Source organism: Petaurus breviceps, unplaced genomic scaffold, assembly GCF_028583685.1.
Source record: "Petaurus breviceps papuanus isolate PSGF00001 unplaced genomic scaffold, PetGlider_PUasm1.0 551, whole genome shotgun sequence".
Classification (NCBI taxonomy): domain Eukaryota; kingdom Metazoa; phylum Chordata; class Mammalia; order Diprotodontia; family Petauridae; genus Petaurus; species Petaurus breviceps.
The window spans coordinates 22414182-22434804 of NW_027186372.1; the positions used below are offsets into that span (position 1 = coordinate 22414182).

A 20623-nucleotide genomic window follows, 5' to 3' on the forward strand; every position below is an offset into this window, starting at 1 on the left:
CAGTGAAAAAGTGTACTGAACTTGAAGTCAAGAAAGCTTCGTTTGAATCTCTGGCTTTATGACCTTGAACAGGTCGCTTTCCTTTCAATCTCAGTTTCCTCATTTCTAAAGCAGAAGTGATAATACTTGTATTATCTATCTCAGGAGGTTATTGTGGGAAAAATACTTAGCCAACCTTGCCTAAGGATTGGGACTGGACCTGTAATTTCATTAAGATAGTGAGGAAATTCTTTTGTTGATGCGGGTCAACACTTCCTCTATAACATGGTCTTAGTTCCTAAAGCCCCAAGAGGTTGTGACTTGCTCAAGGTCACACAGTCACTAGGCATCATCAGCAGGACTTGAACCCATATCTTCCTAGCTCCGAAGCCAGTTCTCTATCCACTAAGCCTTAGAACAATAAATTGTGAGGTGTTATTATAATGGTTTGTTTGTTGTTTTTACATCAGCTGGCAGAACTGCCCTGTTCCTATTACCAACCTCAATTAGCAAGGTGGAGCAATGAGGTCGCTGGACTTGGAGTCAGGAAGATCTGAGTTCATATCTAGCCTCAGTAGCTGTATAACTCTGGAAAACTCACTTAGCTTCTTTCAACCTCAGTTTCTCCATCTGTAAAACAGGAACATACCTGTAAAAAATACCTATAAAACAGGAATAAACACCTCCCTCCCAAAGTTGTTGCGAAGATAAAATGTAGATAAAACATTGTAAAGTGCTATTACGTGCTAATTATTAATATAATTATTGCTGTTAATTACTTTACAATTTCAGGTCTCCAGTTCAGAGAGCGAGGTTCCAGGGTGATTTACTTAACTATGTTTCTAAATGAACATTTCTAACCATGTTAGTAATGGGTCACTTTTCTTCGCAGCCAAACGCCTGGAGACTCAGAGGGAGCTGGATTCAGATGATGAGGACTGCACCAAATGTCAGTATGGGGCCCTGCCAGGCTTTGGCACAATGAGATGCCCAGGTGGAGCCAACCCCCTGAGGAGGAGCCAGAGTGCCCGTGCCCATTTCCAGACTCACACTCGGCACAGGTCTATGGGAAGATGTGACAATGCCCAGTCTCCAGTGGCCTTCAGCAGTACTATAGTAAGTCATGTCTCTTTCCTTTCAAGCTGTAGGGGATTCATTTTTGGTATGGGGAGAAGTACTGGTGGGGAGGGTAGTAGGAAACAGAACTTCAGAAATGATCCTGTTATAAATGTTACCCTTTTTTCTGCAGATTATACACTAAACAATAAAAGCTATGTACCTCTACCTGCTTAAAATTGTCTTATGTAGAGAAACCCAGAAGATGACTAATTTAAAAAACATTCCTCGAAAAAAAAAATCTATTAGAAAAAGTAAGGAAGAAGAGAGGGAAGAAGTGGGAGGGAGAAAAGAAGGCAGGGAGGCAGGAAGGAAGGAAGGAAGGAAAGAAGGGAGAAAGGGCAGGAGGGAGGGAGAAAGGAAGGAAGGAAGGAAGGAAGGAAGGAAGGAAGGAAGGAAGGAAGGAAGGAAGGAAGGAAGGAAGGAAGGAAGGAAGGAAGGAAGGGAGGGAGGGAGGGAGGGAGGGAAGGATTCTGTTACAAAAGAAAGTACATTGGTCTGAGAATCAGGAAATTTGGGTCCTAGATTTGGTTCTTCCATTAACTTGTTTTGTAACTTGGGCATGTCACTTTATTTCTCTAGATCTCAGTTTCCTCACTTATAAAATAAGAGGGTTGAATGTGATCATCTCTAAGGTCCCTTTCCTAGTTCTAGCATTCTTTGTTTACTTATCCCCTCACTCAATAAACAAGCATTTATTAAACACACTTCACAGAAATGAAACAGTTCTCACCCTCAAGGAACTTATGTTCTCCTAAGGAAACACACACACACACACACATATATAAATATGTGCAAAACACATACAAGGTATAGACATATGTTACCCTTGTTCAGCTGATTATATACTAAACAGTAAACGTTATATACTTCTGCCTACTTAAAACTGTCATACACACACACACACACACATATAGTGCCCCTAAAGTCTGGATACATAGGAAATCTCATCAACTATGCATATTTTCAAGAAATTAGATGAATGAAATTTTCAGTATTTTATTTAATTAGCATAAATGAGATTTCATAGGAAGACGTAGGAGGCACATAGGAAATTTCATTAATTAATTAAATTAATCTCATTAATATGGAAAATAGTCCCCAATAGCTAATGAAAGCTTTTATTCCATATGAAATTGTCATGGCTAAAATTTATGCTAATTAAATCAAATGTTGTTAAAAGTTTCATTTCTTGAAAATGTGCATAGTTACTGAGATTTCCTAAGTGTCAGACTTTAGGCACACCCTGTACATACAAAAAATATATATACATATATACACGAAACACATACAAGGTCTCACATGGGAGGTAGCATCTGAGCTGAGCTTTGAAGAAAAATTGGGATTCTTAGAAGCAGAGGTGAATGAGATCACAACGCAGGGCTACGACTATTTTCTATGAGGTCCTAGATACTCGTCTCCCATATGTTTGTTTCATTTGGGACCAAGCCTGTGATTCCATTGGAAAAATCTCATGGAAAACTCAAGCCAAGTCAGTTAGCATTTATTATGCCCCTACTGTGTGTACAACACTGTGCTAAGTCTGGAGATGAAAAGAAAGGTAAAAAGTACCCCAAGCCCCTGCTCTCAAGGAGCTCACAGGCTAATGGAGGATACAACATGCAAATAACTCTGTGCACGCAAGGTATATACAGGACAGATCAGAGATATTCTCAGAGGGAAGGTCCTATGATTAAGGAAGGCATTCATCAAGAAAACCCCCTTTACCGAGGCTCATCTGCAATATACAGTCTTGAGCAAGTATTCTTAATCTGGGTCCATGAACCTTTTTTTTAACATTTTGAAAACTGTATTTTGATACAATTGATTTTCACTGTAATCCTATATAAACACTTCGAGGAGTTCATGTTTACCAGAATGCCAAAGGGGTCCATGATGAAAAAAAAAAAGAACCTCTGTTTTAGAGGGTTACCTGAAACAATGAGAAACTAAGTGACTTGCCCAAGGTCACAAAGCCAGTATGTATCAAGAGGGAAGACCTGTACCCACATATTCCTGACTCCTACATAGCTCCCCAGTCACTTAGCGGTGCTATTACTTTCTCCAGTCTTATAAGTATCTACAATAATAACTTGTTGCATTTGTATTGTTCTTTATGCTTTCACATACATTATATCACATTTCTGTTTCCTAACAACCTTGTAAGGTAAATAGAAAAAGGTTCTCTCTATTTGGTACATGAGGAAACTGAGGCTCGGGAAAGTGAAATGCCTCTCTCTAGGTCACGCACCAAGCAACAGCAAAGTCAACTCCTAACTCACAGCATAGGGCTTCTTCTAATATCTTGCTGCTGTACCAATGGAAATTAAGAGGCAGAACCTAATTTTGAATCAAAACTCCCCTTTTGTTATATCAACAGAAAGCAATACTAAATATTCAGTTGAGAGAACCCCTGGCTTTTTGGAGGACAAAAAAAAAAACAACACAAAGATGACCCACACAGCTCAGCAATGCTGTCTCTCACCCCCACTAAAGAAAAAGAGTATCAGCTCGAACCCTTCAGTTTAGAGATTATCCAATTGTTCTATGTGAATACAAAGTTGATTGGCTCCCGAACTATTTTGTGCTTAATAGAATCTTAATGAGAACAATTGTGATTAAATAAAAAACATTATCACCAACATTCATTTAGTCAAGCAATGAATTTTTTTGAGCATCTATTCAACAAAAGTGCCCATGCAAGGCTGCTGAGGAAGAGACAGAGAAGAATAAATCTGTCAAAAGCCACACCTTCCATAGTCTACACTAGTTTAGAAGGGAATCACGTATTTTTGCTTGTTTGTTTTTAAGATCTGGAAGGGACCATAGAGACCATCCAGTCCAACTTCTTTATTTTACAGATGAGGAAACTGAGGCTACAGAGAGGCTATGGCTTACCCAAGGTCACATAGGTAATAAATGACAGCTTGTATCAGCAATGCCATATTCACAATGCGTATGGAGATTACAGATATGCTGATATGATTATCCATCACAAAATACATCATGCTTGCCATATGGGGGAATAAACTAGAAAATTTATTAAGATACCAAAAGACTGAGTCCCAAAACCAGAAAGTGAAAGCCATCAGAGTAGTTATGACATTGGCACAGGTAGATAAAGTAGAAAGCACCCACATTTTCAAGCCTTTAAAACAGAATAGGCTACCTCAGGCAAAGGTCCTCCTCTCCCTACTCACAGCAACTACCCAGGGTCCCGGAAGCGCGCTCCCAGCAGCTTTGGCCCCTGGCAGTCCTCAGCAGGAGTCCTTAGCAGAAATTCTGGCTGACCCAAAAAGGGCTTCACGCTGCCGCTGCCGCTGCCTCTGCTGCTGCCGCCGCCGTCGCCACCACCGCCAGCCACCGCAGGAACTCCAGTTTGGCTTCCGCTTCCTCTTGCTCCGCCCCTTCCTGCTATGTCAGCAAGTCCAACGGGGCATGGAAGATCTTTAAATCCCATAACCCTTACACAGCTGGAATTCAAACCCAAATCCTCTGCCTCCCTTGCACTATGCCACATCAAAGAATAGACATACACAATAGTTCCAATATAAAAATAAAGCATGATAGTACACAAAAGAAGTATGAACAAGGCCCTGGGAGGGTTCCACGGAGGGAGAGAAGTAGCTTTTTAAGGTTTGCAAAATACTTTACAAATATCATCTCAGGGGTGGCCAGGTAGCAGAGTAAGTAAGAGCACTGGCTCCAGTGTCGGGACGGCCTGGGGATCAAATCCAGGCTCAGACACTTAGCACCTACCCAGAAACACCTGGCTGTGTAACCTTGAGCAAGTTACTTAACCCCAATTGCTTTAAAAAAATAAAAATAAAAAAAAAACAAATATCATCTCACTTGAGCCTTACAACAACCCTGTGAGATTGGTGCTATTATTATCCCCATTTTACAGATGAGGAAACTGAGGCTGAGTGGTTGAGCGTTTTGTCCAGGGTCACACAACTGGTAAATGTCTGAGGTCGGATTTCAGTTTGGCACCTGCAAACCCTAAGTCCACTGTCACCCCTAGCTGCTAGGCCATCAGCCACAGTTTCCCGACATCTCTCCCTCTGGATGACTCTCTCCATGTCTTCTGGACCATTCTCACCTGACTGTCTTTTACAGGCTCCCATGTGTCTGGGAGAACTGTCCACTGAAAAGGAAAATAAAACTCCTCTGCCTCTTTACCCCGAAGCATTTTGTTCTCACGGCTCATCTATTTATTCCCACCCTGGTAGGAATAACAAGCCTTAGCTCTAATTTGAGGCCTTTTGAGCCGCTAGGGCGAGGGATACATTTACCAACTGTCTCTCTCAAGGCTCCAGAGAACATTTTAATTGCTGCACCGCAGCCTGGCCTCCTGGCAGTTTTGAATGGCAGGTTCTAACGAAGCTCTTTCAGGAAGCAAAGCAGAGAGAATGAACTGATAAATAACTCACACAAGACTCAGCTCTAGTTGGCTGGACAGGCAAGTGGGTTTAATAAAATATTCCCTGCAAAATAATAGTTCTCCAGTCCCTTCAAAATTCAGGGGTCATTTGGCTAAGGTTTGTACCTCAAGGACAAGATACAGTCGTAGGAAAAGGACTGGAAGAGCAGTCAGGATCCTCCTGCTCACCAGGCTGCCCCTTCCGCTCGCCAGCTGTGGGGCGGAAGGAAGCTCTCAACCTCTCTGTTCCTCTGCTTATTCATTAGTTTTTACTTTGGCAGGAGTTCTGCCAAGAGGAAACTTCCTCCACTGATGCTTATAGGACATTGCTCTGCAGCTTCTGGTCTTAGAAAGTTCCTCATCTTTAAAGTAAAACAAGAATACCCCTATGAACCTCAAAGGGTTACAGGAGATGCATTTTTCTATCCATTCAACAAGCATTTATTAATCACCTACAATGTGCCAGGTTTACTTTAGAGCAAGAGAAGCCTGGGTTCATTTCTCCCTCTTTCCACATGGTGGTTGTGTGACCCTGAGCAAGTCACTTAATTTCTCTGTGCCCCAATAAACTCTCAAAGATTATATATTGTACAGAAGGTGTAGATCTGCATTGGTAGAGGAAGTTCCGGTGAAATCACAGATCCAGTCCAGGGACTGTGCAGAGGAGATACAAAGGAAACAGTCCCTTGCCCTCAAGTTTATTGGGGGAAACGATATATACACAGATAAGTTGGTGCAAGATAATTTAGTGGTGAAGACATTCAAATGGGGCGATCTGGACAGGTTTTGTGTAGGAGGTTGTCCTTGAGTTGATCTTTGAAGGGAGCTAGGAAATCCACAAAGGCTGAGGTGAGGAGGGAGGGCATTCCAGGCACTGGGGACAGTCTTTGCAAAGGCACAGAGACAAGAAATGGAATATAGTAAGAAAGCAACCAGAGTGGCTGGTGATGGGTATGAAAGTGATTTGAAAAGCCCAGTGCTCTATGCAAATGTTAGATATTCATGAAAAAGGGGTAAAAGTGACTGTTGAGGACTTTTTCTCCAAACAGAACACAGCCCCATGAGTAATTTAATTTTTGATAGAGTCAGAGTGATCTTCAGGGTGTTGCAATATGCATATTGAGTGTTTTATATATGTGAAGCCTTCAAAGCCTCTGAAAACATTGCACAAATATCCCTAATTGTATTAGCAGAACTTTGAATTAATAGGTTAGGGACCAAGGTCTCATTGCCTGGGCCTTCTACGTGGCTCTCTTGGGGCCCCTTAGACTTTAGTTGTCCTTTCCCCCTCAATCCTAATCTTGTAGAAATTTACCTACTTGAGGAGCATGAAGAAAGTACACTATAAAAGGCTCAAAGTCATGTTGAAAAGTGAGTCTTTGCTGATATCATTATGATCGCAGTGAACCCACCTGGTGCATCAGCTTTCTTGTTCTTTTCCGCCTAGATCCTTCTGCCCACCCACCATTCTAGAGTCCTGGCTTGTCTTAGTCAATGAATGACACTAATCCTTTGATTCCTTTCCTATACCTGCTTGGAGTGTACTCAGTCATCACAGCTTGTCTTTCAAAATTGGCAGGCCACAAGTGTAGCAATTACTGCTTTCTAGAGACCTTGCTCCTTGGCTGTTGAACAGGTGTCTCTTGTTCTGACAAGCCTCCCATTTAGTTTTATTTTTTTTAACTTCCCTTTTCTCCTCTAAAGAACAAGGAAATTTCAGGTGGTGTCTTCTAATTGCCTTGCTGTAAAGTTTATTGGCATGCATCCCTTTGGGAACTGAAGCCCTGGTGCTTCCAGGAGGGATTAGGTATTGGGCCAATATTTACAAGTACTGTCATAGAAAATAAAATGCCCTTTTCCAGGCCTCTTCAGGTTTTTCTTTCTTTTTTTTTCACATTTCTTGTTCTGAACAGACATCCTTTGTTTAATATGGGCAGTCTTGCAAATTCTTTTCTGTAATCATCAGGTTAAAAAAATTCAGCCCACAAAATTTGCATAGCAGCCCCGGCACTACTTCTTGCTAGACACCTTTTCTGTGGTCTGCCCTTCCTTCCCTTGCTCTCCACCCACATAGAAAAATGCAGGGACACCCAAAGCTTCCCCATAGCATCGGGAGCAGAAAGGAGAAGCAAAAGGTATCCCCAATTTTGTAAGCCCACTTCTGTGTGTGTTTAAATTAAATATGCTCCAAAATCTTTCAGGTCCAAGTCAGAAAGCATTTACTAAGTGCCAGGGACTGTTCTGGGAACTGAACAAAAATGAAGTAAATCCTTTTTCAAGAATTTGGTTTTCATTCTACTGGGGCGAAACCAACAGGAACACAGATAAATCAAATCAATACAAAATAAATATGAAATCTTTGTTCAGGCTGGGGAAGGCCGGAAGGAACAGGACATTAACAAGCAAACAAGCGAAGGAAATTAGGAAATGTCCCTGGTAGGAGGAAGTAACACATGAGCTGAGCCTTAAAGGGTGGCAGCGATTCCAAAGGGTAAAGATGAGGCGGGAGAGCATTCCAGACACAGAGGATAGAGACAGAAGATGGAATATTGAGTAAAGTAGACTCTACAGTTTGGCGTGAACATAGAGTAAGTGTGAATGGTGTGAAATCAGCCAGGAAAAAGAGGCTGGAGCCAGATTATGAAGGAATTAAAATGCCAGACTGAGGCATTTAGATTGAAGAGATTGGTAGCCTAGATATATAGTCACCTGCACTGCCAAACCATCTGTATTAATCATCACCTCAAACCTGACAGTGCTGTTAATAAATCTTTCCATGATATGTTCTTATTAGGGCCAGAAAAAAATACCGAGTTCTTTTGGTACAAAATTTCCCACCCCTTTTCTGTAAGATGTTTCTCCTATACACATATTTTACTTCTTGCCTTGTGTCTTGCTAAAAAGTCCCTGACAAGGACTTCTGAAGCTTCCTGGAACTCGGAAAGGAAACCAAATTCTGATTCCTTTTTCTTACACAGTAACAAAAAGACTCCATATGAATAATGGGGAAAAAGTCAATTCCTCGGCCAAATCTAGTTCAAAAGTGAGTTCTGTGTTCGGTGGTGAGAGAGGGGAGAAGAGGGCACTAGAATTCACCTAAGGTTCTTAGACATTCCACAAACATTAATTCAATTAAGTTGTAACTCTTACCATGTAACCTTTCTCCAACAAGCAACAAGTTGACATGATACTGGAAGATTTTGAACCAGAGGCTCTCAGTAGCTACAAAAATACCAAAAATAACTGGTTTATCTGCGTAAGTTTGAAGAGAACTAGTAATCATAGCAGTAGTTTCCAGCTATGCCAGGATAATAAAATATGCAGTCCTTCCTATTCTTTCTTTTATGTGTTACTCTTCCCCCATTAGAATATAGGATCTTTGAGGGCAAAGACCACCTCACTGCTTATATTATCTCTAGGGCTTGGCCCAGGGCCTAGCATATAGTGTTTAGTAAGTTATCTATGTTGATGATAATGATGATTTACTTTTTCCACATTCTACCATCTGCCTATCAGACTGAACAGTTGTCCAGTTAGAGTACTCCATATCATTGAAAAGATGTTTATGGTGCCATGAGAATCTGTGCTGCAGAACTGGTGGCCAGGGCCTTGAGATCCAGTCTCCAAGAATTTAAATATAGCGTGCCTCCAGCCTCAGTTTTTTTAAGGACATCCCCCCCCTTTCCATCATGCGTGTTGGTGTCTTTTCCCCCATGAGAGTAACTAGATCTGTATCTTAGAACAAAAATGGAGAGTTATTTTTTTTAGCAAGGTATATTAGTAGCTATCTAAACAAGACAAAGTCATTGGAATAAGTCAGCTGACCTCAGGAAAAGGTAGAGTATGGTGACTGCCAGTATGTGCAACACCTGGAAGTTTCCATAGTTCAAAATAACTTATTCCACTGGCCAGCCAAACCCTAAAATGGAAGACAGCATGGCATAGCATACTTGCTATGGAGTCAGAGGACCTGAGTTTAGATTCTACCTCTGATGTTTGCTTATTACCTGTATGACTTTGGATAAATTTTTTTTATACAGCAGGAAAAAAGCTCAGGGAGGTTAAAGGAACCAATTGTACAACATGGCCTCTGAGGACCTTCTAACTATAAATCTAGGATGCTAGACCTAAACCTCTTTATACTTTCCTAGAAGATCGCATATATTGCTATGACTTTTTAATCATCTGAAATAGAAAACAGGCAACTTTTCAGAGATGAGCCTCTATGCATTTAGCAAGGCTTGTCCTTGGAGAAATATCTATCTCCAAGATCATATCCAGAACCTTCCCATCTCAGAGCTCATGCTTGTCTTCCATAGACTTCGAGCACAGAGAAGCCCTCCATGCCTTGACGAGGCATCAAAAAGGGGTCATATTGATCCTGATTTCCTAAGCCCTTCAACCATTTATCTTGTATTCATATTTGTTTTCCATGTACTCATATCTGTACATCTTGTCTCGTCCAATAGAGTACAAGTTTCTTGAGGGGAGGGTCGTCTCACTTTTGTCTTTATATTCCCAATGCCTAACAGTGTGTGTAGCACATAGCAGGTATGTGCCTTAACAGATTCTCTTTGATTAGCTATAAATTATATAAACTATATAAATTATAAATAATAGAGAAATGATAATAGTTAATATTTATTTAATGTTTTAAGCACTTTATATACTTTAAAGAATTTATATTTTCTTATTTGATCCTCACAACAGCCCTTTAAATAAGGTGCATCACCCCATTTTATTGATAAAGAAACTGAGGATAAGGAAGGTTAATTGATTTGTCCAGCATTACACAGTGTCTGAAATTTTTAAAAGTCTAATTCATGAATCCATACAGTTTAAAATAAATAACATTTACATAGTACTTTAAGACATGCAAATCACTTTACAAATATTATCTCATTTTATCCTCACAAGAACCCTGAGAGGTAGTTGTTATTATTATACCCATTTTACAGAAAAGGAAATTGAAGCAGAGGTTAAATGATCCAAGGGTCCCGCAATTAGCATCTTAGGCCACATTTGAACTCAGGTCTTTGTAATGTAATGCCAAAAGAAGGCAACTTCCCAGGTTCAAAATACCAGCATAGGTGCTCTCTATTTTATTCAGTGACAAACCAAGAACAGAGAAGATCAAAACATGACATCATTCAAAATACAGCATTTACTAAGTGTGATTAAATCATCTCCAAGGCCTACCCCACCCCAGGACCTTCCAATCATTCAATCAATTACAAAGTCTCTGTTCTAAATACTACTCCACCCCTAGGCTATACCTTAATTAAGTCCACCACAAAGCCCCTCTTCTCAAATGGAGATTAGTTTCCAAACATAAGGTCAAAAGTTCCCCACCCCTGGATCACAATTGAATCTACCCCAGAGTTACATCAAGTTTAAACACAGCACTTAATACCCAAATGGAGGTCTTTTCTTCATCTTGACAAGAGGCAAGTTCTCAGCAATCTTAGTTCCTGGGGAGACAAGGCTTAGCAAGGCCATAAGATACATTGCCAGTCCCTTCATGAATTCATCCTCTGTCTGTAGAACAGTCCTAGAACCCCTGAATACATTAGCAAAGCCCTCTCCCAGGATTTCTGTAAACATACAACAAGAAAATCCTTCTTCAGGGCTTCTGAACCAACAGAAAGGCTCCCAGACCCCTGCAACAACAGCACTGTCCTTCACCAGTGGACAGTATTCACTCTGTCTGCAGGACAGTCTCCAGACCCCTGCAACAACAGTACTGTCCCTCACCAGTGGACAGTATTCACTCTCTGTCTGCAGGACAGTCTCAGGGCTTCTTAGCGAACAGCCAGGTTCCAGGACTTCTTCAACAAAAGGACAGTCTTTCACCAGTGGACAAATCCGGCAAAATAACATCAAAACAGACAGACAAAGTACCAGCAAAACAGCCATGTCTCCTCAGTCCTTGGCAGCTCAGGGGGCAGGTCTCAAAAGTCCAGGGCAATTCAAAGCGGCCACCAGCAATTCTCTTAGTCTCTCTCTCTCCACGAGGTGCTGCTTCCAAAAAGATCTTCCGCCTCTCTCTAGTGTCTCTCCAAATCTACATCACCAGCTCCTCCCAGTTCAGGACTTTCTTTTCACATCAGCAAGCCCATCCCACAGGTGGGATTAACAAACTCTGGGTTTTAACACAATCAATTTGAAAACCAAGCCAATACAGGGGAATCTTTAATTGCCATTACTATCACAGTCTTCCAGATCCCAGTACCAGTGCTCTATCCCCCATGCCACCAAAGTGCCAAGTTTGAGTACTTATACTTTAATGGAGCCATAATTTTATCCATGTAAGTGTTGCCTTCCCTGATATACCAACCCCTCCATGCTTTCTCATCTCATGTAATTCTTATTCATGTCTTTCCATAAATCCCCCACACAGTTAACTACTCAGGCCTCCCTATGGTCCTTTCAATATCTTTTAGGGTGCAAGGATAACCTCAACGAATTAGAGCATCTCAGAACTGGAAGGGTCCTCAATGGCCATGTTGTCAAACTGTAAATATTTGTTAGCAAGGTGAGAAGACTATACAAAATTACCTACTATAGCGCAAGGGTGCACGTAAAAAGCGTCTACAGCTCATCACGAGCTTGGGAGGGAGAAGATGATGTACCTGGGCATGTACTTTTTCAGTTTTCTGGGCTGTGGTCTCTTGGTTGCCTCACCTCCTTCCCAGTGTGAAAATAGAGTCAGAGTCATGGTGGCATTTGTATCATTGAAGACACAAATGTATTTTTGTGGTTTGGGGCGATGCTGTGCCCTGCATGGGAGCCAAAATGTCTGCAGGGAGCAGAGGGCTAGGATGACAAATGAGGCCCAATTCAACACATGTGTGTTCCCTAAGAATTCTCTTTCTGAGTTGCTCCTCTGCCCTATGGGTGAGTGTTTTTGTCACAGCACTTAGAACAATTCCCTGACCATAGTGGGTGCTTTTGAGGACAAGTACTCTGACACAACACATAGCTTCCAAAAGGAGAATAGACTGCCTCCAGGGCGAGAGGTTAGTAGGTTCCTTCTCCCAGAAGGTTTTCAAGGAAAGGCTGGATGACCACTCATCAGGTGTGTTTGGGGGATTCTTTTGGGAGTACGGGTCAGCCTAGATCATCACTGTGGTCCCTTATGTCTCTGAAATTCTGTGATGCATCCACAGTGATGGGGAAGGTGGGAGCAGGATAAGCCTAACACCTAGCACAGTGAACCATTAAGAAAATAATTGGGGGTGGCCAAGTAGCACAGTGAGTAAGAGCACCGGCTCCAGTGTTGGGACGACCTGGGGATCAAATCCGGGCTCAGATACTCAGCACCACACCCAGAAATAACTGGCCGTGTAACCTTGAGCAAGTTACTTAACCCCAATTGCTTTAAAATAAATAAATAAATAAAAATAAATGAAGAATGAAGGAATGTATCATGGTGAAAATAGGCCTCTGGTTTGGGAAATTTGGAGGCAGAGAAAGATTTTAATTCTCACATCCTGTGTTTGCCTTTCCCTAATAGTGCAAAAACCCCTTGCCAGTAAGCACCTTTCCCTGTAGTCCATTAACTGAAGAAATTCTCACTCAAATGTTTTTCTCCCAGGAAAAGGATGTGACTCCAGACCAAGGTCTCTTGACAAAGGTGAAAGATGCTGCCTTGAAACTGGAAACCTTGACATCCCACAGGGTCACCAAACCTTCCCTCTCCACAGGCTCCTCCATCACTGATTTCTTCCTTGCACTGGCCATCTGCAACTCTGTCATGGTCTCCACAACAACAGAACCCAGGCAGAGGGTAAGGTGTCATGAGAGAGTGTGGGAGGGCTTTAAAGAAAACCCAACTGGGAGTCAGAAGACATGAGCCTAGTATTGGTTCTACTTTTAATCTGTGTGATCTGGACAAATCACTTCCCCTGAGCTTAGTCATGTATAAAATGAAGGGGTTTATCTCTGACCTTGAAGCAGCTGGTGGCACATCTGGTCCTGGAGCCAAGATCAGAGTTCAAATTCTGCCTCAGATACTAACTTTGTGACCCTGGGCAAGTCATTTAATCTGTTTGCCTCATTCTCCTCAACTATTAACTGGAGATAATATTAACATTTACCTTAGAAGGTTATTGTGAGGATCAAATGAGATAAAGTTTGTAAAAGCACATAGCATAGTGCCTGGACCATATAAAGTGCTATATAAATGGCTTATTCGCTTCTCTTCCTCCAGTTTCTTACATTCTGTGATTTGGCAGCTTGGTGGTATAACGGAAAGAATAGTGGGCTTGGAGTCAGGAAGACCCGAGTTCAGGTTATATGGTCCTTGACTAGTCATTTAACCTCTCAGTTTCCTCCTCTGGAAAATGAAGGATGGATTTGAAGGCTCGTAGGTCCCTTCCAGCTCTCAGTATATGACCCTATGGCCCCAAATGTTTGTGGAATAGATACCCTCTGGAGTTCTTTCTAACCCTAAAACTAATAATTCAGTCATTCTAGCTCACTTTATGAAAAGGCTGGCTGGGTAACCATGGAAGGCAACCTGTAAAGAAAGGCATTAAGCTTAGAAGACTGATCCCATTAGTGAATGAAAAATATTTATGACTTTTTGGGAAAGGATTTAAGTGCTTAGTGTATGCCAGGTACTACACTACCTGTGGCATAAACAAGCAAGTAAGATAGTCCCTGCCCTCAAGGAGCTTGTACAGAAAGGTAGTCCCCGCCCTCAAGGAGCTTGTACAGAAAGGGGGAAGGAAGAGGGGACTGGATGGCTTGGAAACAAAGCTCAGTGAAGAGAGCCAGGGACCCAGGAGCACTGTGACCACCATGTTCTAACCAGTGAACAGTCCTTTCTCTTTATTACTTACAAAATGCTTTTCTAAATTCTTGGAAGCTTGAGATTGGGAAGCATTTTTGAGATGATTTCATTCCACTCTTTCCTGAATTGATAATGCCATCTACAAGAGGGGTGTAAAACTCAAATAGAAATGGGGCACTGTTTATCTCTGATAAAGGCCTCATTTCTAAAATATATGGAGAACTGAGTCAAATTTATAAGAATACAAGTCATTCCCCAATTGATAAATGGCCAAAGGATATGAACAGGCAGTTTTCAGAGGAAGAAACAAAGTTATTTATAGTCATATGAAAAAATGCTCTAAATCACTATTGATTAGAGAAATGCAAATCAAAACAATTCTTAGGTACCACATCACACCTGTCAAATTGGCTAACATGACAAAACAGAAAAATTACAAATGCTGGAGAAGATGTAGGAAAATTGAAACAGTAATGCATTGTTGGTGGAGTTGTGACCTGATCCAATCATTTTGGAGAGCAATTTGGAAGTATGCCCAAAAGGGCTATAAAAATGTGGGTACCCTTTGACCCTGCAAAACCACTTCTAGGGCTGTATTCCAAAGAGATCATACAAATGGGAAAAGACCACATGTACAAAAATATTTATAGCAGCTCTTTTTGTGGTGGCAAAGACATGGAAATTGAGGGGGTGCCCATCAATTGGGGAATGGCTAAACAAGTTGTGGTATATGAATGTAATGAAATACTATTGTGCTATAAGAAATTATGAGCAGGCAGACTTCAGAAAAACCAGGAAAGACTTATATGAACTGATACTGAGTCAGGGGAACAGAACCAGGAGAACATTGTACACAATTACAGCTACATCGTTCACTGGCTAACTTTGATAGACTCGGCTCTTCTCAGCAATGCAAGGTTCTAAGACAACTCAAAAAGGCTCATGATGGAAAATGCTCTCCACATCCAGAGAAGGAATAATAGTCTGAATGCAGATTGAAGCATACCATTTGTTCTCTCTCTTCTTTCTTTTGTTTTGTTATTTCTTCTTTCTTGTGGTTCACTCCATTGGTTTTAATTCTTCTTTGCAACATGACTAATGTGAAAATAGGTTTAATGTGAATGTATATGTAGATCCTGTATCAGATTGCATGCCATCTTGGGGAGGGGAGGGAGGAGCAGAAAATTTAAAACTCAAAAGCTCGTGAAACTGAATATTGTAAACTAAAAATAAATTTTAAAAAAATTTTAAAAGAAATGGGGTACTTATTCATGAGGATCCCTGCAGACAGCATTATTGTCTTAGAAAATCGCATCTAAATATTGCCTCTGTTCTATTTTTTTTTTACTTAGTTTGGTATCTTCTAATTATATTTTAATCTGGCTCGAATTACACTTGGGGGTGATGTGACAGCAATGCAGCCCACATGTTTGACACGTCTGATCCACAACAGTCCTGTCCAAGGGTCGACCAGTCCATCCTTGAACACTTCCCCACATGTTATAATTTATAAAGTATTTTCCCATGCATTATCTCATTTGTTCATAATAAAACCCTGTGAGATAGGTGAAGCAGATATCATTAGACCCAATTTAAAGATCAATTAAGAAACTCAGAGAAATGACATAACTTACTGGGTTAAGTAATATCATAGAAAAAAACAGCATATTTGTATTATAATTTTTAAAAAATCTTCCAAGGGGGAGACCATCTGCCCATGGCCATAGAGAATCACAGAACAGTGCTTAGAGAATCTTAAAAGTCAATTCCTTTATTTTCTAGATGACAAAATTGAGGTTGGGAGAGGGAAAGTAACTTGTCCAGGTCACACAACACATTAGTCATACTATCAGTTGGCCTAGAAAGAGATCTGGATCATATAGTCACTGGTAAAGTGACCTCTAAGTAACAAAGAGTCCAACAGAATTAGAACTTGGAGGAAAGAGACCTTTTCAATCTGTCTCACTCTTCAACTTGCCTGTGGGTGGTTTCATTATTTTTCCCCACAGAAATAACATTCTGCTTTTCCTCTCAATGTCAAGGTCACCATCCCACCACAGATGAAGTCTCTAGGAGCTTCCCTAGAGAAGATTCACCAGCTGTTCCAGAGGCTTAAACTCTCCAGTCTTAGCCAGTCCTTCTCTTCCACCACTCCATCTGACCTTGGGGAAAGTTTAGGGCCAAACCCCATAGTTGTAGATTCAGACGAGCAAGATGACTTGTCCAGTCACAGCTGTGAATATTCAACAGATGTTGGCTACCAGAGCGGCTCCAAAGAAGAAGTCATGGCCAAGCAGGACATGGGGGCCAAAAGCCCCTCCTTGGAAGATGTATTGGACTCAGTGATACCAGAGCCAGAATTCTGCTATGAGGCTGAGAGTCCCGATGAAGCTGCCCTTGTACATGCTGCCCGGGCCTACAACTTCACCCTGGTGTCCAGGACCCCTGAGCAAGTGACTGTGCGACTGCCCCAGGGGACACTTCTCACCTTTGACCTCCTCTACACCCTGGGTTTTGACTCAGTGAGGAAGAGGATGTCAGTGATTGTAAGGCACCCCTTGACTGGTGAGATCATTGTCTATACTAAGGGAGCTGACTCAGTCATAATGGACCTGCTAGAAGATCCTGCCCAAGGTAATTGATGTGAAATAATGAACTGATACTCATTACAGGTTGGTCACATTATATTTCAGGACTGGAAGACCTAAAGAATCCCACTAGGTTGAGAATCAGAATGAACCACATACAACAGATAACAGAGACAGTGTGAGGATTATTACCCCCATTTTACAGATGAGGAAAATGAGACTCAATGATAGGAAATAGATTGAGCATGGTAACATAGCTAGCAAGGCCTTAGCCTAAAAGGGCCAGGGTCCCCCATTGCATCCTGGGCTATCTCCAGTCATCCTGATGAATATCAGACCACGGGACCCAGATGGCTCTGGAGAAGAAAGTGAGGCTGGTGACCTTGCACAGCCCTCCCTTGCTCAAATCAAAGTCAACTGCAAGTCATGTCATCATCTCCCTGATGTCATGGTCCTCTTTGAGAACAAAGAACAAACACAACACGAGCTAGCAAGTCTCAGAACTAGCATTTGAATGCAGTCTGCTAACACTAAGCTTAGGGTTCTTTTCAGTATGACACATTGCCCCTGACAGAGATTGCAATGATTTTCTAGAAATGACTTTGCAGGTCATGAAATCTTATTTGGGGTCCAAATTCAGCAGATTTATAAAGGATACACAACTAGTTAGCAAAAGAGCTAGAATCTTGACTTCCTAACTCTAAGCCCTTGACTTCCTAACTCTAAGCATCATGTTGCCAGGGTTCTACTCCTCACCCAGAAAACCTTTGCATTTTCCCTTTCCTTGGACCTTAGTCCCCTCACCAATTAAATGGAAATAACCCCCTTCTCATTTCTTCATTCAAAAAGATTCACATAAACTCTCTTGAAACCAATGAAGTACTTCAAAGTCCCTTGATATTAGAGTCTAATGTGAGACAGCATTAATTATGATGCAGCCACTGTCTTTATTACTAACAAGAAATAGAGAGCTATGTGACTGATTTTCTCTTAGGATAGCAAATTCCAGACAAGATTTAGAATTCTTGAGGCAGCCCCATTTTCCTCTGCATAGTCAGCAGGGACAGCAGCTCAGGGACAAAAGTTCAGGATAAGAGGGGAGTGAATGTTAATTTTTTTTTCTTTTTGGAGGGCATTTGGGGTTAAGTGACTTGCCCAAGGTCACAGGGCTAGTTTTTGTGTTGTGTCTGAGGTCAAATTTGAACTCAGGTCCTCCTGTCTCCAAGGACAATGCTCTGTTCACTGAGCCACCTAGCCACTCCGTGAATGTTAATTTTTAACCCTCTGATTAAGACAATTGGCAAGTTTAGTCCATGCTACCCCTTCAGAGGGTACCTCCAGGATTAAGGACCTAGGAGATCATCTCCTAGGACATCCTGGGGGTTCAGAGATGTAACAGTTTCCAGAGAGCAGAAGCTGATGGAATTCTTTAGTTGGAAAGATTTGCAATGACCCTAGCAAAGTCTGAATTGGGGAGGTGAGACATTTCCCAAAATTTGTGGTTGACTTTATACTGGGAATCACTGTTTGATAGCAATAGACCCTGTTGCAGAGAAGAAGCTGAGAAAAATCCGGGCCAAGACTCAAAAACACCTTGACTGGTATGCAAGAGATGGGCTACGAACACTCTGCATCGCCAAGAAGGTAGGAAAAATATTTCTGCTCCTTAGTCTTGTAACATTACTAAGACAACATAAAGCTAAAGGACTTTCCTTTGGCTATTCCTTATTTGGGGTGCTCAAAGAGAGCTGAAGCACTTTTCCATTGACTATTTAATCCTTTGAAACCTCTAGCTCAAGTCACAGGACCTAGATGTTGGATATCTGTGTCCCTCACAGTGCTTAGCACCATGATGGGGACACAATAAGCACTCAAAATGTCCTTATTGATTAAACGGAATATATAAGTGGTGCGGTGCTCAGCTTATAGTAAGCCATTTTTAGATCTAGAGACTTCAAAAGACAATCTATGAAGATGAATGAGTCTGTTAAAGAGTCATCCTTGGTACTCTGCTTACAGAATAGACACCTTACTTCCCCAGCAGTTTGGGATTAGAATTAATTAATCAATTATTCCATTATTCATTCATTCACCAAATATTCATTAAAGTTATTTCCTCTGTACCAGACTTGGAGCAACAAAGTTAAATAAGGCAGTGTCTCTGCCCTTGAGAAGTTTATGGCCTAGGTTAGACAGGGAGTGTGGGCTGATGGGGGAAGAACAGAACACACAAATAGTTATGCCATAAGGCTGAATGTGTTGCTATTCAATCATTTGTCAGTTATGTCTGACTCTTTGTGAGTCCATTTGGGGTTCTCTTGGCAAAGATACTAGAGTGGTTTGCATTTCCCTCTCTAACTCATTTTGCAGATGAGGAAACTGAGGCAAATAGGGTTGAGTAACTTGCCCAGAGTCACAGCTAGTAAGTGTCTGAGGCCAGCTTTGAACTTATGAAAATGAGTCTTCCTGACTCCAGGACCAGCACTGTGCCCACTGCAGCACCTGTCCAAGGTTGAATGTAGCAAGTGCCAGATAAGAGGTACAAAGTTAGATAGCAATTTTTTTTTTGGCTTTTTGGAGGGCAATTGGGGTTAAGTGACTTGCCCAAGGTCACACGGCTAGTAAATGTGTCAAGTGTCTAAGGTCAGGTTTGAACTCAGGTCCTCCTGACTCCAGGGCCGGTGCTCTATTCACTGTGCCACCTAGCCGCCCCTCACTGCACCACCTAGCCCCCCCCCCACCTTAGATAGCAATTCTGAGGAAGAAGAGTTCATATCCCACTGGTAGAAGACATAGTCTGAGGGGGTAAAATTAACAGTCATTAACAAGTATTTATTAAACTCTTACTGTGTTCAAGAGACTGTACTAAGTGCTAGGGATACAAAGACAGCAATTAACAGTACCTGCTTCCAAGAAGCTTACATTCTAATGGGGGAGACTACATGCAAACAACTACTTACATACAAGATATATATATATATATGGTAAATTGGAGATGACCTTTGTAGGAAGACAGTAGCAGCTGCAGACATCAGGAAAGTCCTCTGGCAGGAGTTAAGATGTGAAGGTCAGAGAAGGCTTCACCTGACTTTGCAGTGAAGACTAAATGTGAACATGAGGAGTCACAGCACACAAGCCCAGTTTAGTTCAGGATCTGTTGCAACAAACTAGAATTTGGAAACAACTTCCTTATCTGCCCTGTAGGTCTTAAAAGAAGAGGACTTCCAGAGGTGGGCCAATTTTCGCCATGAGGCTGAAGCATCCCTTGAAAACCAAGAGGAGCTACTAATGGAGACAGCCCAACATCTAGAGACTCACCTCACCTTACTGGGTAACTAAAAATAAGTCATTATCAGATGAGAAAAGAGAAATATTGTGCTTGTAAAGAAATTTTTTGGCTCCTATAACGACAAGACTTTAAATAGATATAAATTGAAAACTCATCCTTAGGAGACCTTTGCAAGTCTTTGGCACAAATGAAATACCTCAAATAGTAATCCAAGCTCTGCTCACTTTTCTTTCTGAGGAATTCCCTCTGGGAATATTATATAACTCATGTAGCCGGGCTACCTTGGATCCTGTCCACTTTCCTCAAAGCTCAATCTATTCCCTGTCTTGGACTGAGTCTCTATGGATTCATAGAATAATAGAAAGTTAGCACTAGAAAAGACCTGAGAAAATAGAATGCCAGAGCTGGAAGGGACTTTAGATCCTAAAAGA

At 41.5% G+C, this 20623-nt stretch overlaps 1 protein-coding gene across 22 annotated transcripts in view; it reads left to right on the top strand.

Annotated features, from left to right (window-relative positions):
• The window catches only part of ATP10B (ATPase phospholipid transporting 10B (putative)), a 326335-nt gene that overhangs the window by 262295 nt on the left and 43417 nt on the right, over nt 1-20623 (top strand). For all 22 annotated transcript variants that reach the window (XM_069102445.1, XM_069102457.1, XM_069102453.1 and 19 more), the window contains 5 exons: nt 872-1095; nt 13116-13307; nt 16358-16949; nt 18438-18547; nt 20108-20234. In XM_069102445.1, coding sequence (XP_068958546.1) covers nt 872-1095; nt 13116-13307; nt 16358-16949; nt 18438-18547; nt 20108-20234 — 1245 coding nt within the window. The remainder of the gene's footprint in view (nt 1-871; nt 1096-13115; nt 13308-16357; nt 16950-18437; nt 18548-20107; nt 20235-20623) is intronic.